Source organism: Staurois parvus, unplaced genomic scaffold, assembly GCF_062004578.1.
Source record: "Staurois parvus isolate SC_StPar_1 unplaced genomic scaffold, SC_StPar_1.0 ptg000457l, whole genome shotgun sequence".
Classification (NCBI taxonomy): Eukaryota; Metazoa; Chordata; class Amphibia; order Anura; family Ranidae; genus Staurois; species Staurois parvus.
The window spans coordinates 1004006-1020538 of record NW_028318253.1 but is presented as its reverse complement, the minus strand read 5'-3'; the positions used below and the strand labels follow the sequence as shown (position 1 = coordinate 1020538).

General features: G+C 45.5%; 1 protein-coding gene across 1 annotated transcript in view; it reads left to right on the top strand.

The window, feature by feature from the left end:
- The first annotated feature begins 1227 nt into the window (after window positions 1–1227).
- Window positions 1228–16533, top strand: part of LOC149452878 (transmembrane protease serine 3-like) — a 67076-nt gene continuing 51770 nt past the window's right edge. Inside the window, exons 1-2 of the mRNA XM_089688866.1 lie at window positions 1228–1456; window positions 5934–5987. Of these exons, the coding sequence (XP_089544992.1) occupies window positions 1448–1456; window positions 5934–5987 (63 nt within the window). The 5' untranslated portion in view covers window positions 1228–1447. The remainder of the gene's footprint in view (window positions 1457–5933; window positions 5988–16533) is intronic.

Genomic DNA, 16533 nt, shown 5'->3' with positions numbered 1-16533 from the left:
GTTGCCATTTGACAGGCACACAAAATATATAATGTTTGACATATTGGGTATCTATTTACTCGTGCAGCCTTGTAATTTATTGCAGTTAAAGATATGTGAATTAGTTCTGCGCAATGGTATTGGACTGTTGCTAACACCTACCACGCCCTAATTAGAATGTGTAGAGACAATATTGCTCCTAAAATATATAAAAGTGGTGCAACTCCCCCACTGGGAGTTGATATAAGTGCTCAGTGCTCAATGCCATTTATATAAATCCTTTCTGACATTGAAGATCCACTCCATACAACATGACACCTTCCCCCTTCGTTCCCTCCATCCTACGGAGCAGCTTCCTCCTTTCCAAAATATAAATTTTTTAAATTATATTTTGGAAAGGAGGAAGGAGGTTTGATCCTACTTTAATTTCACATTGTGGAATAGGTTGAGGAGGTTTTTGTAGTTCCTGCTTGATTCACTTGGCCCATTTTAAAATTAAAGGAAGGTGCTTTGTAGGACGGAGGGATTCTCCAAAGGAGTTGTATTTCAGCACACATTATTTCATTTCATTTTGACACATTCATGGGAATAGGAAGAGGGAAGGTGTCTTGTACTCTGGAGTAGATCTTCAATGTCAGAAAGGATTTAGATTCATCACATTGAGCACTGAACACTTATATCAACTCCCAGTGAGAGAGTTGCACCACTTTTCTATATTTTAGGAGCAGCGCTACACCCTTATGTTTACATTAATTTATTGCATTTCTTTGCCCTAAATTTCCTTTTAGTGTGTTTTTTTTACTGAAATTTTGCGTTTCCTAGACCTTTGTGGTAATATCGTGTGACATAAAAAATTGGAACTATCACTTTTTTAGTCTGCTTTCAGAAAAAAATATAATGTATGGGGATTTTATGTCATCTTCAGGCCTAAAATGATTTTTTAAACGTGTGCAAAAAAAAAAGCAAAACCGGCTCTGGCAGCGAAAGGGTTAAGTAATAGGCCCACTGTAGCAACTCAGTTGTTGATATGATAGACTTTACCCACTTGATCAATAATAGTGATGTCACCCACCAGTACCAATGATCTCTACCTCTGCTTCTTTTGCCATACCTGCCCCATTCGGCCACACAGGAGTATCAGTGTGTCACGCAGACAGCTGTATATCATGACTAGTCCAGTAACTGTATCCGCACAGCGGATACCTGATCCCGCCAGCAGCTCCTCTTCTCTCAGGATGTCACCAGGATACTGGGACGTGCTTTCCTCTGTTCGCTGTCATTTGGGGTAACAAAGGAGTTTCCTACCTGTGGTCTCCTTGGTCAGTAGATACGCAGATACGGTTAAATTATCATGCGTCTGATGGGAGCCAGAGGATTGTCTGCCATCGGTGGTACAGAGGATTGACAGCGAGCAGCCGGCGACCATCACTAGGACAGCTAGCAGGCTGCTGTGGTATGGCCACACAGGATGACAAAGGTAAGCCCCTGTGACATGTCACCTGAAAGGACACCTGTCGTCAGAAACACAGAGGCTGCCGTTGCAAATGCTAGTTGCCTGGCAGTGTCTGGCTTTTATGACTGCAAGTTCATAAGCTGCATCAAACGAACAAGAAAAAAAATCACATTCCTTATTTCTATGCTTAATCAAGATCAATGGTTCAGAAGGCATTGATGCTAAAGCTTCAGTCTGATAGCCAGGCAACCAGCATTTTCAGCCCATGTATTGCTGTCATGGTAAGTTTCAGCATACTTAGTTAAATAGTTACATAGTTAATCTGGCTGAAAAAAGACAAAAGCCCATCCAGTTCAACCATAAAAAAAAAAGTTCTAATCCTACACCCACAGTTGATCCAGAGGAAGGCAAAAAATCCAGCAAAGCGTGATCCAATTTGCTCTTGCAGGATAAAACATTCTTCCTGATCCCCCGAGAAGCAATCGGATATTCCCTGGATCAACTTTACCTATAAATGTTAGCTTTACAACATTATTACACCTGTGCAATATTTGCTGTGTATTCTTCATTTTCTCACGTCTTAGCGCTGGTTCTCACCTCGCCACACGGCAATGCATGTGTATGTCCGCTGCTATGCGGTGTGAATGCATGCTGCAATGCCTATCATAGTGCCTCTTTTCTTATATGTTAAAGCATTTCTAAAAGGTTCATAATTTTATTTTTTGTAAAATAACAAACATGTCTATACTTACCTCCTGTGTGCAGTGGTTTTGCACAGAGCAGCCTGGATCCTCCTCTTCTCGGGTCCCCTGCAGGCTTTCTTGGCTGCTCCCTCCTGTCGGGTGCCCCCACAGCAGGCAGCTTGCTATGGGGGCTCCCACTGCTCCATGTGTCCATTCACACACAGAGCCGTGGCTTGGCCCCACCCCCTCTCTCCTCATTGGCTGACTGTCTGTGATTGACAGCAGTAGGAGCCAATGGCTCCCGCTTGCTGTCTCAGCCAATGAGGAGGCAGAGACCCGGGACAGCCGAGGCTGTGATTCACATCGTTGGATGTCGTTGAGGCTCAGGTAAGTATTGAGGGGGCTGGGGGCACTGCTGCACACAGAAGGTTTGTTACCTTCATGCATAGAATACATGCAGGTAAAGTACCGTCAGCCTTTACAACCACTTTAATCCTTTGCTCTGCAGTGTGTTGCAACACATTACCTGCCTGCAACATTTTATTGCAACACACACCAACGCAGTGCATTAGTATGAACAGACCCTATACAAAGGAAGACTCTTTGCCATGTCTTTGTGTTGGGACTACACTGAGAAGCACTGTAGTTGCAGTCATGTGTGCTGCTCTATGCACACTACAGGTCCCATTGTCCCTAGTCCATCTTGGGAGTGAGCAAGAAAGGGGCCTACATTTCTACATACAGTGGGACCATGGAGGATGAATGTAGACACTGACTGAGAGCAATAGAAGGTACTTTTTTTTAACTAAGAATATATAATTTAATAGATTTGTCTTTTAAAACCAGAATTATTGTCACTTTAAGCTCCAAGGAATGGGGGCATTTTTATTTTTGGGCCCCTGAAACGCGTTGGATTCTTTATTTGATCTTCACCAAAGATCCATTATCTCCTGCGCTCAAAGGCTCAGATCAAGCGGGCATTAGTAACAAACAGCGTGTTCATCTGCTGGTGATCAGAGGTTGTGCAGCTCTATCATGAAGCTGGGGAAGCTTGATAAAACTGTAGAAGAGGATGAAAGAAAGAGCGCACAAATCTTGAGCATTACCTCACGAAATAGTGACTAATTTTATTTTATTTAGGAAATATACTCACAAAAGTGACGGTAAAACAGGCATCAGTTAACCATAATCCACACAAGGTTACAGGTAAATCCAAAGGGGGGGGGGGGGGTAAAAGCTAACGCGTTTCGAAGGGTGCTCCCTTCTTCATCAGAGCTGGGTTTGGCAGATAGAAACTTCAGTATAACAGAGTTCCCATGGCAAGGAGACATTCAGCCACTGAGTTTCAGTATTACAGCAGTTCAGCCTGTTTAGCCAAATACTGAAACTCAGTGGCTGAATGTCTCCTTGCCATGGGAACTCTGTTATACTGAAATTTCTATCTGCCAAACCCAGCTCTGATGAAGAAGGGAGCACCCTTCGAAACGCGTTAGCTTTTACCCCCCCCCCCCCCTTTGGATTTACCTGTAACCCTGTGTGGATTATGGTTAACTCATGCCTGTTTTACCGTCACCTTTGTGAGTATATTTCCTAAATAAAATAAAATGAGTCACTATTCATTGAGGTAATGCGCAAGGTTTGTGCGCTCTCTTTCATCCTCTTCTACACTTCTTTATTTGATCTTAACAGTGTTCTCAAATGTCTGACACAGATCAGCCCCCTGCTGTAGCTTTTTACCTTCTGACAGTGTTCCAGTCTGCTCACTGGTTGACAAAAGTAGGCTGATGATTTTATCTTAGCCTAGCCAAAGTCAATGGACTAAAGCCCATGAATGACTTTTTAACAATAACAGGTGGAGCTCAAAGGAAACAATAGTGTTGCTGTACAATATGACAAGAATCTATTCATGCACACTTCTAAAGCTACTGGAAGATCCACTTTATTCAAAAAGTAAACGTGATACTGCTTTAGATGTATACTATTACATTCCGGTATAGTATATTCCTGCAGTATATGTATTCACCTTACGCATGTACAGTGGGGAAAAAAGTATTCAGTCAGCCACCAATTGTGCAAGTTCTCCCACTTAAAAAGATGAGAGAGGCCTGTAATTGGCATCATAGGTAGACCTCAACCATGAGATACAAAATTAAAAAAAAAAATCCAGACAATCACATTGGCTGATTTGGAAAGAATTTATTTGCAAATTATGGTGGAAAATAAGTATTTGGTCAATATCAAAAGTTCATCTCAATACTTTGTTATATATCCTTTGTTGGCAACGACAGAGGTCAAATGTTTCCTGTAAGTCTTCACAAGGTTAGCACACACTGTTGCTGGTATGTTGGCCCATTCCTCCATGCAGATCTCCTCTACAGCAGTGATGTTTTGGGGCTGTCGCTGGGCAACACGGACTTTCAACTCCCTCCAAAGGTTTTCTATGGGGTTGAGATCTGGAGACTGGCTAGGCCACTCCAGGACCTTGAAATGCTTCTTACGAAGCCACTCCTTTGTTGCCCGGGTGGTATGTTTGGGATCATTGTCATGTTGGAAGATCCAGCCACGTTTCATCTTCAATGCCCTTGCTGATGGAAGGAGGTTTGCACTCAAAATCTCACGATACATGGCCCCATTCATTCTGTCCTGTACATGGATCAGTCATCCTGGTCCCTTTCCGGAGAAACAGCCCCAAAGCATGATGTTGCCACCCCCATGCTTCACAGTAGGTATGGTGTTCTTTGGATGCAACTCAGCATTCTCTCTCCTCCAAACACGGCAAGTTGTGTTTCTACCAAACAGTTCTATTTTGGTTTCATCTGACCATATGACATTCTCCCAATCCTCTTCTGGATCATCCAAATGCTCTCTAGCAAACTTCAGATGGGCCCGGACATGTACTGGCTTAAGCAGGGGGACACGTCTGGCACTGCAGGATCTGAGTCCCTGGCGGCGTAGTGTGTTACTGATGGTAGCCTTTGTTTCGTTGGTCCCAGCTCTCTGCAGGTCATTCACTAGGTCCCCCCCCGTGTGGTCCTGGGATTTTTGCTCACCGTTCTTGGGATCATTTTGACCCCACGAGGTGAGATCTTGCGTGGAGCCCCAGATCGAGGGAGATTATCAGTGGTCTTGTATGTCTTCCATTTTCTAATTATTGCTTCCACAGTTGATTTGTTCACACCAAGCTGCTTGCCTATTGCAGATTCAGTCTTCCCAGCCTGGTGCAGGTCTACAATTTTGTTTCTGGTGTCCTTCGACATCTCTTTGGTCTTCACCATAGTGGAGTTTGGAGTGTGACTGTTTGAGGTTGTGGACAGGTGTCTTCTATACTGATAACAAGTTCAAACAGGTGCCATTGATACAGGTAATGAGTGCAGGACAGAGGAGCCTCTTAAAGAAGAAGGTACAGGTATGTGAGAGCCAGAAATCTTGCTTGTTTGTAGGTGACCAAATACTTATTTTCCATCATAATTTGCAAATAAATTCTTTCCAAATCAGCCAATGTGATTGTCTGGATTTGTTTTCTCATTTTGTCTCTCATAGTTGAGGTCTACCTATGATGCCAATTACAGGCCTCTCTCATCTTTGTAAGTGGGAGAACTTGCACCATTGGTGGCTGACTAAATACTTTTTTGCCCCACTGTGTGTCTTTTAGGTCTTGTTATCAGTATACATTGTACAGTTTATTTGCCGTATCATTGCTAAATAGCATACGGACCCTCGCCGTGCCGCATCCTAAACTACACAATATTAACAATAAACTAGATATTTGTTCCAAATATGGTTTTGCCATATAATTGTGTTTTTTTACTTTTTTATAGGTATCAAAACGAATCTCTGTATTTGACATTTTTCCAGAAAGCAACAGAGACCAGGTGAGTTATAAAAACTATGATTGTGATTTTTATTTTACAGGTTTATTTCCTATGTAGTACTTTATACGGAGCTTTTTTTCTCAAAAAAATAAGTGCAGGAAATCCCCCCTTCTGAGTCACTTTTTGTCTCCGCCCCCCATCCACCTCCGAGCACCATCACTTGGTTCCACCCCCTACCCACCTCCCAGTACTTCTCCTTTTAGAGAATACAGAGCCAAGTATCATTTTGTGGTGCTAAATTTGTATGGAATTTGTTCATGATAAAAGAAAAGCAGAAAAATAGATCCCTTGCAGCCAGCAGCAATAGACCACCCCCTTCCCCAGCAACAATAGATTCCTCCAGCAACAATGGACCCTCAAAACAAAATACCACCCTAGCAACAATAGACCCCCAGCAGCTACAACAGATCTCCCAGCAGCCAGCATCAATAGACCCTCCAGCAGCCAGCAACAATAGACAATAGAATCGTCCCTCAACAGGAGAGACCTTCCAGAAACAATCGACCCACATCAACAATAGATCCCCTACCAGCAACAAGACCCTAATCAACAATAGATGTCCCACCAGCAAAAATAGACATCACCAACAACAATATTGTTATTATTATACAGGATTTATATAGCGCCAACAGTTTGCTCAGCGCTTTACAATATAACGGGAGACAATACAGCAACAATACAGTTCAATACAAGAGGGTTAGAAGGGCCTGATCCTGGGAGCTTACAATCTAAGACCACCGCACAAAATAGATCCCCTTCAGTGACAATAGATCCCCAAGCAGCCAGTAACAATAGAAAATAGAATCCTCCCTCAATAGGAGATACCTCCCAGAAAGAATCTACCCACATCAACAATAGATCCCCCACCAGCAACAAGACCCAAATCAACAGTAGATGCCCCGTCAGCAAAAATCGACCTCACCAACAACAATAGACCACCACACAAAATAGATCCCCTTCAGTGACAATAGACCCTCCAGCAGCCATTAACAATAGACAATTTAATCCTCCCTCAATAGGACAGACCTTACAGAAACAATCGACCGACATCAACAATAGATCCCCTATCAGCAACAAGAACCAAATCAACAATAGATGCCCCACCAGCAAAAATAGACCTCACCAACAACAATAGACCACCGCACAAAATAGATCCCCTTCAGTGACAATAGACCCTTCAGCAGCCAGCAACAATAGACAATTGAATCCTCCCTCAACAGGACAGACCTTCCAGAAACAATCGACCCACATCAACAATAGATCCCCTATCAGCAACAAGAACCAAATCAACAATAGATGCCCCACCAGCAAAAATAGACCTCACCAACAACAATAGAACATCACACAAAATACATCCCCTTCAGTGACAATAGACCCTCCAGCAGCCAGTAACAATAGACAATAGAATCCTCCCTTAACAGGAGAGACCTTCCAGAAACAATCGGCCCATATCAACAATAGGTCCCCTACCAACAACAAGACCCAAATCAACAATAGATGCCCCACCAGCAAAAATAGACCTCACCAACAACAATAGACCACCGCACAAAATAGATCCCCTTCAATGACAATAGATCCACAAGCAGCCAGTAACAATAGATCCTCCAGCACACCCCAGCACCCCTTGCCATTATATACATTCAGTGCTGGAGGTGCCCCGCGTTCCCGCTGAAAAAAAGCCCTGACTTTATCCCATGTTTCCATGTGTTCTCTAACTAGTTATGATATCAGACCTCCTCCACTCTGTTTCTGCTCTGATCTGCCAACAGCTATGAAGGAACTGCAGCTTGTCTGGGCTCTAAACACTTTCTTGAGAAAAGCAATGGCAAGAGGAATGCAGAGGCTGACACGTCCCCCACACTTCTACATTGCTCTTGCTGTTGCTTGTCTCTGGAAAGTGCTCAGAGCCCAGACAAGCTGCAGCCATGATTCAGTAGTCTCCTTTAGTCCACACTGGACATTTTTACAGTGCCTGTTTTTGGCTTTTGACATTTTTTTCTACAGCTAGAAAAACCCCCAGCATGTTATCCTATGTGTCCATACACACATAGATTGTAATCAGCGTTTTTTGGCTGGAAAAAAAACCCAATTCAGTGGGTTTCTAAGGAGTTTTTCAGCTGTAAAAACGCTCTAATGCTGCAAAACGCGGTAAACCGGTGTTTTTGGTAGTTTTTTGGGCAAAAAAAATTTTTTTGCTAAAAAACGCAAAAATGTGGGAAAACGTTGCAAAATGCTGCAAAACGCTAATGCTAAAAAAAGCTGAAAAATGCACATTTTTAACGTGACTTTACACAGCTAACGTTACCAGCATGCATGAGGACTAAGGAGACTTGCTTTTTGCACTTACTTCAAAACGGCCTGTTGGACACACTTTTTTAAAGCACTCTGAATGCCAATCAAAGCACCTGTCACTAAATAATGGTAAGCTTGCAGTGCTGTTCACACTATGAGTTTGCTTTGTTTTGCTTCAAAAATTATACACAATGTCGCTTTCTTGGAGCTTTAAAGCATCTCCAAAGCCTCCATAGAAGTCTATGACAAAGCTCACTAACAACACGTGCAGCTTTTGAGAGGCTTTTATTCAGCTTTAGTCCTCAGGCACACTTGACGTATTGATAACGCTGGTAACGTTAGCTGTGTAAAGTCACGTTAAAAATGTGAGTTTTACAGGTTTTTTTAGTGTTTTTGCATTAGCATTTAGCGGCGTTTTGCTGCGTATAGCGGCGTTTTCCCGCCTTTGCTGATGAGAAAAGGTATTTAGCAGTTTATATTTGCTAAAATAATTGCATTTCCATGTTGTGTGTACTGTAGGAGACCAGATATAGTGGATGCAGGGTCCGGGGAGAGCAAATATAGTGAATGCAGGGTCCAGGGAGAGCAGATATAGTGAATGCAGGGTCCGGGGAGACCAGATATAGTGAATGCAGGGTGCTGGGAGACCAGATATAGTGAGTGCAGGGTCCTGGGAGACCAGATATAGTGAATGCAGGGTTCGGGGAGACCAGATATAATGAATGCGGGGTCCCGGGAGACCAGATATAGTGAATGCAGGGTCCGGGGAGACCGGATATAGTGAATGCAGGGTCCTGGGAGACCGGATATAGTGAATGCAGGGTCCAGGGAGACCGGAAATAGTGAAGGCAGGGTCCGGGGAGACCAGATATAGTGAATGCAGGGTCCAGGGAGACCAGATATAGTGAATGCAGGATCCAGGGAGACCAGATATAGTGAATGCAAGGTCTGGGGAGACCGGAAATAGTGAATGCAGGGTCTGGGGAGACCGGATATAGTGAAGGCAGGGTCCAGGGAGACCAGATATTGTGAATGCAGGTTCCGGGGAGACCAGATATAATGAATGCAGGGTCCGGGGAGACCAGATATAGTGAATGCAGGGTCCTGGGAGACCAGATATAGTGAATGCAGGGTCCTGGGAGACCAGATATAGTGAATGCAGGGTCCGGGGAGACCAGATATAATGAATGCGGGGTCCCGGGAGACCAGATATAGTGAATGCAGGGTCCGGGGAGACCGGATATAGTGAATGCAGGGTCCTGGGAGACCAGGTATAGTGAATGCAGGGTCCAGGGAGACCGGAAATAGTGAAGGCAGGGTCCGGGGAGACCAGATATAGTGAATGCAGGGTCCAGGGAGACCAGATATAGTGAATGCAGGGTCCAGGGGGACCAGATATAGTGAATGCAGGACCCAGGGAGACCAGATATAGTGAATGCAGGGTCTGGGGAGACCGGAAATAGTGAATGCAGGGTCCGGGGAGACCAGATATAATGAATGCAGGGTCCGGGGAGACCAGATATAGTGAATGCAGGGTCCTGGGAGACCGGATATAGTGAATGCAGGGTCCTGGGAGACCGGATATAGTGAATGCAGGGTCCAGGGAGACCGGAAATAGTGAAGGCAGGGTCCGGGGAGACCAGATATAGTGAATGCAGGGTCTGGGGAGACCGGAAATAGTGAAGGCAGGGTCCGAGGAGACCAGATATAGTGAATGCAGGGTCCGGGGAGACCAGATATAGTGAATGCAGGATCCAGGGAGACCAGATATAGTGAATGCAGGGTCTGGGGAGACCGGAAATAGTGAATGCAGGGTCCGGGGAGACCGGATATAGTGAAGGCAGGGTCCGGGGAGACCAGATATAGTGAATGCAGGGTCCGGGGAGACCAGATATAATGAATGCAGGATCCGGGGAGACCAGATATAGTGAAGGCAGGGTCCGGGGAGACCAGATATAGTGAATGTAGGGTCCGGGGAGACCGGATATAATGAATGCAGGGTCCGGGGAGGCCGGATATAATGAATGCAGGGTCCCGGGAGACCGGATATAGTGAATGCAGGGTCCGGGGAGACCGGATATAGTGAATGCAGGGTCCGGGGAGACCGGATATAGTGAAGGCAGGGTCCGGGGAGACCAGATATAGTGAATGCAGGGTCCGGGGAGACCAGATATAATGAATGCAGGGTCCAGGGAGACCAGATATAGTGAATGCAGGGTCCGGGGGAGACGAGATATAATGAATGCAGGGTCTGGGGAGACCAGATATAGTGAATGCAGGGTCCTGGGAGACCGGATATAGTGAATGCAGGGTCCGGGGAGACCGGATATAGTGAAGGCAGGGTCCTGGGAGACCGGATATAGTGAAGGCAGGGTCCAGGGAGACCAGATATAGTGAATGCAGGGTCCGGGGTGTAGTAACACTTTAAGTTTGTAAGAGTTTGTACAATTAGAAACTAGTATGTATGAGTAACTTTAAAGATAAACTCCATATACACTTAAGCTTTAGGCTACGTTCACACTAGCGTTGTGTGCAGGTGGCAGAGAGGCGTTTGGGAAGCGTTTTTACCGCTTCCCAAACGCCTCTGACAATTCTGCACATTGCAGCACTTGGTGCTGTTCTAACGGGAGCGTTAGCGTCGCGTTGTGGCAAAACGGATGCCTCTGGTCGAGTGAGGAGGCGTTGAAGCCTCCTATTCTAGTCTATGGTGCCGCTCCGCAAACGCCCGGCTGGCGTTTGCGACGCGGTTGCGGGGCGTTTGCGGAGTGATAACACCATTTAAACTTCATTATAGGCGTTTGCGGAGCGTTTTTAACGCTCGGCAAACGCCTAGCAACCGCCGCTGAACCGCGCATGTGGCGTTTGCGGAGCGTTAAAAAACGTTCCGCAAACGCCGGACCAACGCTTGCCAAACGTTATAGGGGCGTTTGGCAAGCTATGGTAAAACAGTCAAGTGTGAACGAGCCCTTAGGCTGAATTCCGGGACAATCAAATATTTTCTAAATACAAGAGGCCTGTGTGTAGTGACTTAAATCTTGGTGTTCTTTATGTATTTCTTTCAGATCTGTGCAGTAATCCAATGTGAAATTTTCCCTCTGTGATAAAGACCGGTCACTGCTGCTCTCTCTCCTTGTGTAGGGTGACTGGTCTTGTCTCCGCCCCCTCCTGTAGTTTTCAGCAGACAGCTTGTAGTGGGCGGGGCCTGATGGTCCCCTCCAGGGGCGGACTGACAACTCATGGGGCCCCCGGGCAATAGGGGATCATGGGGCCCCTGTGTCCTTGCCCAAACTCAAAAAAGCCTATGAAAAAGGTACCAGAGGCATCTCATGGAGCCCCCTACTGACCCTGGGCCCTCAGGCAGTGCCCGAGTTTCCAAATGGTCAGTCCGCCCCTGGTCCCCTCCCATAGCTCTACCTTCTGTATAGGCTATGCACAGCACAGTGATAATGTTACAACCAGGGGCGGACTGACCATTTGGAAACTCGGGCACTGCCCGAGGGCCCGGGGTCAGTAGGGGGCCCCATGAGATGCCCCTGGTACCTTTTTCATAGGCTTTTTTGAGTTTGGGCAAGGACACAGGGGCCCCATGATCCCTTATTGCCCGGAGGCCCCATGATCCCCTATTGCCCGGAGGCCCCATGATGCCCTATTGCCCGGAGGCCCCATGAGTTGTCAGTCCGCCCCTGGTTACAACTATTTTTAAAAAGTAATAACTGGGGTTGCAAAGGGATATTTGTGCACACAAAGTAGAGTTATACCTATTGTGGCTGAAGTTCAGCTTTAAAAAGAAACTGTCACCTTGCCCAGGGCATTGTTGTCACCACCTAGCTCAATGAACTGTAAATGAAAAATCAAAGTAGTCGTGCAGCCAAAGAGTGACTGCATCTAATCAGATTTCAGGTATTCAGACAACCACAGGTGCTGTGGCTGTCTGCATACAATAGTCATCAGGGAAGATTTCTTCATCCACACTATTTAGTGCAGTTTGAGGAATCTATGAGAAATCTTTGACTCTGTAGCTAGCTTTGAAGAATATGTCCACCCAACATTTCACATTCCTGATATGTGCTTGCCAGGGGCGAACTGACCATTCGAGCACTCGGGCAGTGCTCGAGGGCCCGGGGTCAGTAGGGGGCACCATGAGATGCCCCTGGTACCTTTCATTGGCTTTTTCATAGGCTTTTTTGGGTGTGGGTGAGGACACAGGGGCCCCATGATCCCCTATTGCCCGGGGGCCCCATGAGTTGTCAGTCTGCCTCTGGTGCCTGCTGAACCATGTATTTGTATGAATACGTATCCTGTTCTCTTTGTATTGCTTCCTTTGTGCGAAATCTCTGGTGTTCCTGCCATTCCCTCTGCTTTCCTATTAAAAACTGACCACATTAGGCAAGAGAGCACGGCGTGGTCAGCAGGACCATCTTAACCGCTTCCCCACTGCCCTATAGCAGATATATTGCTACAGGGTTGTGCAAAATCACGTATATATACATGATTTTGCCTCATGTTAACCCCTTCCTGCCCAATGCCATTAGTACAGTGTCAGTGCTTTTTTTTTTTAGCACTGATTGCTGTATTGGTGTCACCGGGGATGTCAGTGACACAAAGTCAGTTCCCCCCAGTGTCAGAATACCAGCCGCATTCCCACTATAAGTCGCGAATAACCGCCATTATTAGTAAAAAAAAATTCCAGTATCTATACCGCCATTTTTAAACGCTATAACGTTCACATAAACCAGTTAGCAGAGCCATACAAAGCAGTGTAAAGCACACACAGCATACTGTGAAACAGCGCACAGTTAACTCTTTGATCGCCCCACATGTTAACACCTTCCTGCCCAGTGTCATGAGTGCAGTGTCAGTGCTTTTTATTAGCACTGATCACTGTATTGGTGTCACTGGGAATGTCAATGACACCAAGTCAGTTCCCCCCAGTGTCAGAATGTCTGCTGCAGTCCCACTAGAAGTCACTGATCGCCACCATTACTAGTAAAAAAAAAAACCTAAAAAAAGTCCAGTATAAATACCGTCATTTGTAAACGCTATAACTTTCACGTAAACCAATTAATTTACGTGTTGGGATTTTTTAGCAAAGACATGTCGCAGAATACATTTTGGCCTAAATTTATGATGAAATATGATTTTTAAAAATTTTTTACTGGGCATGTTTAATAGAAAAAGTCCAAAATGTTTTTTTCTCAAAATTGTCGCTCTTTTTTTTTTTATAACGCTAAAAATAAAAACCGCACAGGAGATCAAATACCACTGAAAGAAAGCTCAATTCGTGGGAAAAAGAGGATGTAAAATTTCATTTGGGTGCAGGGTTGCATGACCGCGCAATTGTAAGTTAAAGTAACGCAGCGCAGTAACGCAAAAGATAGCCTGGTCAGGAAAGGGGGGGGTAAATCCACAGGAGGGCAAGTGGTTAATAGCATCATGGGCCCCTGGGCAAAGTAGTGCAGTGGGACCCCTATCAGCCTGCCCCAATTTACTCAGCTACTCTCATTATTTAACCACTTCATGTCCGGACACTTTTACCCCCTTCCTCTCCAGGCCAATTTTCAGCTTTCAGTGCTATCACATTTTGAATGACAATTGCGGTCATGCAACACTGTACCCATATGAATTTTTGAGACAGATAAAGCTTTATTTTGGTGGTATTTATTCATCACTGGCATTTTTATTTTTTTTTGCTATGTAAATGAAAAAGTCCAAAAAGTTTGAAAAAAGTGTTTTTCTTATAAAATTTTGCAAATAAATAATATTTCATCATAAGTCTTGGCCAAAATGTATTCCGTTATCTTTTTAGAAAACAAACATAACTCAGATTAGTTTATAACCAAAAATTATAATTTAAAAAAAAATTTTTTACATTTTTATTTTATTTTTTTATATTATTTATGGGCTTTTTTTGTTGTTTTTTTAAATACTGTCACCCTAGCAGTACAGTGTCACCATGGTGACACTGTACTACTTGTGGGGGGTGATGAAGATTTTTTTTTTTTTTTCCACTGATTGCTTTTACACCCATAAAGGCTGTAAAAGCAATAATTTCTCCTTCTCTCTGGCTGCATTCTTGCAGCTATTGAGAACTACTGTGTGAGCTGTGATTGGTCACAGCTTGTCACATGGTACAAGGCTGTTGTGAATAGCCTTGTACCATGTGACCTCTGTGAACATTCACAGATTTCACACGTAGTAAGCAATGATGTTAGAAGTGATATCTTGCTTACTACTCTGCATGTGATCACTGATTGGCCAATCAGTGATCGCATGATCGGGACCTCACACAGTCCGGAGGAGACAGCGTGCACCGGATCGCGGTGCTGCGTGCTCCCAGGGAGCGCGCACAAGCAGGGGGTGGGGAGGCCATTTATAAACGGCCACCCGACCCTGCACTGCCACTGTCTGGCCGTTTATATACAACGGCCGGACGGGAGGTGGTTAAAGTATAAATAGTTGAGAGTTTAACATATATTTGTTGGTACATTTAATAAAATCATTTTTAAACAATAAGAAAACGTGCCATAAATCAAAGACTAATCAACACAAAGGGCACAGTTTGGGTTGGGGGGGGCAGAAGGGCACAGTTTGGGTTGGGGGGGGCAGAAGGGCACGGTTTGGAGGGGTGGGGGCAGAAGGGCACAGTTTGGAGGGGTGGGGGCAGAAGGACACGGTTTGGAGGGGTGGGGGCAGAAGGGCACAGTTTGGAGGGGTGGGGGCGGAAGGGCACAGTTTGGAGGGGTGGGGGCAGGAGGGCACAGTTTGGAGGGGTGGGGGCAGAAGGGCACAGTTTGGAGGGGTGGGGGCAGAAGGGCACGGTTTGGAGTGGTGGGGGCAGAAGGGCACGGTTTGGAGTGGTGGGGGCAGAAGGGCACAGTTTGGAGGAATGGGGGCAGAAGGGCACGGCTTGGAGGGGTAGGGCAGAAGGGCACAGTTTGGAGGGGTGGGGGCGGAAGGGCACAGTTTGGAGGGGGATCAGGAAGGCACAATACTGGGATCAGGAGAGCACAGTACAGGTTCCAGGATGCTGCCCTGTGTACGGTTATCCCAGCACAGTTTAGTAAAAAGCATAACTATCCTGACAAATCCGGGACAGTTGGCAAGTATGATGTAATATAAAATTATCATGGGACCCCCATGCACTTGGAGCCCCTGGGCAGTGCCCAGGGATGACCATGCATGAAGACAGCCCTGGTGGTCAGTTTTCTAGCTGTGCTGGGAACTCAGCCTGCTCTCCTCAAATGATCAGACTTGTGCCGACTCACTCTTCCCTGCACAGCCATTCACTGGGAAGATAAGTGTACTGCTGTTTCTCCTTCCTTTTGCAGCTGAGAACAGAGGGAATGTGATCACTTATAAAAAAAGGGGGGAAAGGTATTTAGCATGTATTTTATATCTAGGCACAAATGTTTGTTCTTTTATTTCTATTTTAAACTGAATGAGTTGTTTTACAAGGTGAGGATTTACATATTCTTTAAAAAAGAATTTCATTAAAATCAGCAACTGTTAACACTATGGCCAGGACCAGGGGCGGACTGACAACTCATGGGGCCCCCGGGCAATAGGGGATCATGGGGCCCCTGTGTCCTTGCCCAAACTCAAACAAGCCTATGAAAAAGGTACCAGGGGCATTTCATGGGTCCCCCTACTGACCCCGGGCCCTCAGGCAGTGCCCAAGTTTCCAAATGGTCAGTTCGCCACTGGTCAGGACTATGTAGTTTGGTGTGCAGGAACCACCAGCGGCAAACCACCATTGTAGGGAATGAATATACAGCAATGACCTGCCAGACTCTCAATCTGTCCAGGTTTGATATCTGTCCCGAGGTCAGTAAACTGTAAATAAGCAATATACACATTTAAAAGGCAGAAAAAACACATCTCTGTTATGGAAATGTTCAGCAACTTGCGATCTTACATTCCCATCGGTAACAATAAAACAAAAGGGAATGTAGTAAAATCAGGGGACTCCACCCTGGAGTGGCATTTCAGTGTTGGGTGCAGTCAAGTGTTTGTTGTTCAGAAATATTCAATCTGTGTGTACATTAAAGCTGGCCGTAGATATGAGAAGGTGTCTGGGCTGTCAGACATGACCTGACCTGACTACCCTCAGCTAACCACATTTAGACAATTACAGGGGGTGCAGAGGTGCAACTAGAGGAGAGAGGACCCTCGCCCCAACATAACTGCCATTCCATCCTATTCTGTTCTATGAGCTCACATAACATCTTGACTAGAATCACCCTCCGGACTGGAG